Genomic DNA, 3,210 nt, shown 5'->3' on the forward strand with positions numbered 1-3,210 from the left:
TAATCATTACTCAGATAACATTTTGCCAGCATTTTATTGAAAATTTGCTTAAAAATGTTGCAAGCAATTTGTCAACAAGATGAGTCCTCATTTGATGCAATATTGCGAGCAAAGAAACACACAAACTGTAGTAGAGTAACTTTACAGTAACTTTGCGGCAACAATTGTGATAAAAGTGTTTGATTATGGCAATATTTCTGGAAAATTGAAGCAATTTTGCTATATATAATATTATAAAAAACTTGACAAAATTATGGCAACGTGCAAGTCAAATTTTATTTAACAAATGTTTTTGCTATTATTATGGCAACATTACGACAATAAATAAATAAATCATCTTGCTTTACTTTTGCACGAAATGTCATCTCGGTAGCTAATAAATTGCTACTAGGAAATGTGTGTGTGCGTGATGTATAAATGTACATGCAAGTATCCGCAATGTTGAGCTCGAATCTTTGGGATCGCTAAATATAAAATTGTAAGCCCAATTAAATTGCTATGTGGATCAATCATTTCTGCGGAGAAAAAAAAAACGTAAATAAAGACCCGCCAGACGCCAGAGAGTATCAAGTGGCACCCTCTTTCATTCGAATTAGGCATTCTGTCGGGGAACGCGCACATTGCGCACGCGCGATGGATCCGGCACGTGCGAATGTTGATGTTGCTTTCGTTTGCTTTGCGTCGGTGAAAAGCAAACAGTCGTGGCCGCGACTTGGACGCGGTTGTTCTCACGGATTTGGAGGGATTATCGCGCGGCTCGTTCCCCGCACCGCGTCTCGCTCGATCTCTTTCCTCGGTCCATCCCTACCACTTTTGTTGCCTCTGGTCACCGCCGCTGTTGCAATGCTGTACAACCGCTGTGACCGAAGTCTGTAAAGTCCAAAGAGCCGCGGCGTAGAACAGAACGAGGCGGCATTCCTGCACGATCCCGTCCGCGGAAATTAAAATATTGCGGCGACCGAAAAAAAAAAAAAAGAGAAAAAAACAATTGTGCACAATCATACGCGCATGTACGTGCGATTCCGCGTACATATTCCCGCTGCCGCGTGCGCACCCGCGCGCTTCGATGCTCCTGTTGCTGCCGCATCGTAATCCCGAAATAGGATCAAGGATAACGACGTCATAAATTTTTTCGCGTCTACGTGCTACGGCGCCGTACGAGAGTCGAGAAACCGGTCAGTTGCACATTCAAGTAAGTTCTCTCGGTAGATTATCATATTCACTTAAACTACTATGTAAATATTATGTAAAAATTGCAGGACATTGTGTGTATGTATATATATATATATATATATATATATATATATATATATATATATATTATAATAATGATGCAGAATGAGAGATTAAAGAGAGATAATTCAATTTCGATAAGATACAAATATCTTATCGAAAATGCAATTTTTTTTCCAGATACACATTTTCAAGAAAATACACTAACTTTTCGCTTCTTGCAAAATGGTTTCGTTAGTGGCAAGCGTCAGAGCTACGAGCTCTCTTTATCATTTTTGCGCTTGTGCCGCAAGGACATTGACTACGAGCGCGATGCCAAGTCCTAAGGACGAGGCGAAAGAAGTGATCGTCAGTTACTTGGATGGCAAAGATAATGGTATTGCTGTATTAGGATTAAACAGGCCTGTCGCTCGTAACTCTTTCGGAAAGACCTTGATTTCTCAGTTGAACGAAGCGCTGGCCTCTATTAGGCAAAACAACAAGCTGAGAGTGCTGATAGTACGCAGCCTGGTCCCAAAAGTATTTTGCGCTGGGGCAGATTTGCGAGAGAGATTAAAAATGGATAATTCTGAGGTACTGCGATTCGTATCCTCGCTGAGAGAGCTTATGACCGATGTGGAGACCCTGCCAACGCCGGTGATATCGGCCATTGACGGTGCAGCATTGGGCGGAGGATTGGAGCTCGCGTTAGCCAGCGATATCAGGGTAGCTTCTTCCGAAGCGAAGATGGGCCTCGTCGAGACTAAATTAGCCATAATCCCAGGCGCCGGCGGAACGCAGAGACTTCCGAGGATAATCGGAGCAGCCAAGGCTAAAGAATTGATCTACACCGCACGGATTCTGGATGGTGAGCAGGCGCTGCAAATTGGTCTCGTGAACGAAGTAGTTTCACAAAACAAGGTCGGCGATGCAGCTTATCAAATGGCTCTTTCAATCGCGAGAGAAATTTTGCCTAACGGCCCCATTGGTGTTAGGTAAGTTGATATTAATAAATTGTTGATAATTATTCAGTATAATATTGGGTTAGAAACAAGTCCCTCTACAAGTTGGTAAGACTTTTTTGGCAACCTATATATCCTATTTTTTTTAAATTGGCAATTATATCACTTGATAGAGCAACGTTTCAGCTTTAAGAATCTGTATTTTTAATTGCGATACGATGATTTTTTACGTATAATTTTTTTAAATTGCAAGCAATAAAGTCAGAATGTTCCTTTTTACTTAATCTGTGAGTAGCTCGGGAACAAAAAATCGTAGGACATTAAAAAAAAAACAATCTTGTATGGAAAGTTTCAAGCTTTCACGATAGATAATCAAAAATTTGCTCAAATTTTTTTGGGGCACATTACAGACCGATAAAGCGAACAGAAAATTTTTCATTTTTTTCAACTCGTAATTTTCTATATATAAAAATTACAAATTCACATAAATTCAAAAAATATAGTAACCATACGAAAGTAGCGATTTTACGTTTTTTAAAATCCTTTTTTTAAATTTAAATTTTGATCATTTTTAATGAAAATATTGACAGGAAAAGATCTTTTTATCAATTTGTAAAGTTTTTCTTTTTTTCTAACCCAATATAAGAATTTCAAAAATTAATATAAATTATAAAAAGAAATAAGGAGAACAAATAAAATAAAATAAAAATACGAAATAAAAATATTAATTACATAAAAAAGAAATAATATAGAATAAAATAAAGAAAAAAATAATATAATTAGAAAAAAAATAAAGTTTTTTTTATAATATACTAACTTGTAAATTATTATTATGATTTGTAAGGAACAGGTATTTAAACGTAAAGTTGCTTACTCAGAACCATTGATACGATCACGTATTATATAATACACATCACACCATATACGTTTATCTTCTTGTGCTTATCGAGCGCGAGTATACGTGTTTGTTTGTGTGGAACTCGTATTCTATTTATAATTTTTACATTTACTGACAATATTTATTTATAAAAATTTT

General features: G+C 36.9%; 1 protein-coding gene across 1 annotated transcript in view; it reads left to right on the top strand.

The window, feature by feature from the left end:
* The first annotated feature begins 711 nt into the window (after window positions 1–711).
* LOC108755521 (methylglutaconyl-CoA hydratase, mitochondrial) overlaps window positions 712–3,210 on the top strand; it is a 2,890-nt gene continuing 391 nt past the window's right edge. Inside the window, exons 1-2 of the mRNA XM_018498575.1 lie at window positions 712–1,192; window positions 1,414–2,207. Of these exons, the coding sequence (XP_018354077.1) occupies window positions 1,459–2,207 (749 nt within the window). The 5' untranslated portion in view covers window positions 712–1,192; window positions 1,414–1,458. The remainder of the gene's footprint in view (window positions 1,193–1,413; window positions 2,208–3,210) is intronic.

The sequence above is a fragment of the Trachymyrmex septentrionalis genome, unplaced genomic scaffold (genome assembly GCF_001594115.1).
Source record: "Trachymyrmex septentrionalis isolate Tsep2-gDNA-1 unplaced genomic scaffold, Tsep1.0 scaffold123, whole genome shotgun sequence".
NCBI classification, from domain to species: Eukaryota; Metazoa; Arthropoda; class Insecta; order Hymenoptera; family Formicidae; genus Trachymyrmex; species Trachymyrmex septentrionalis.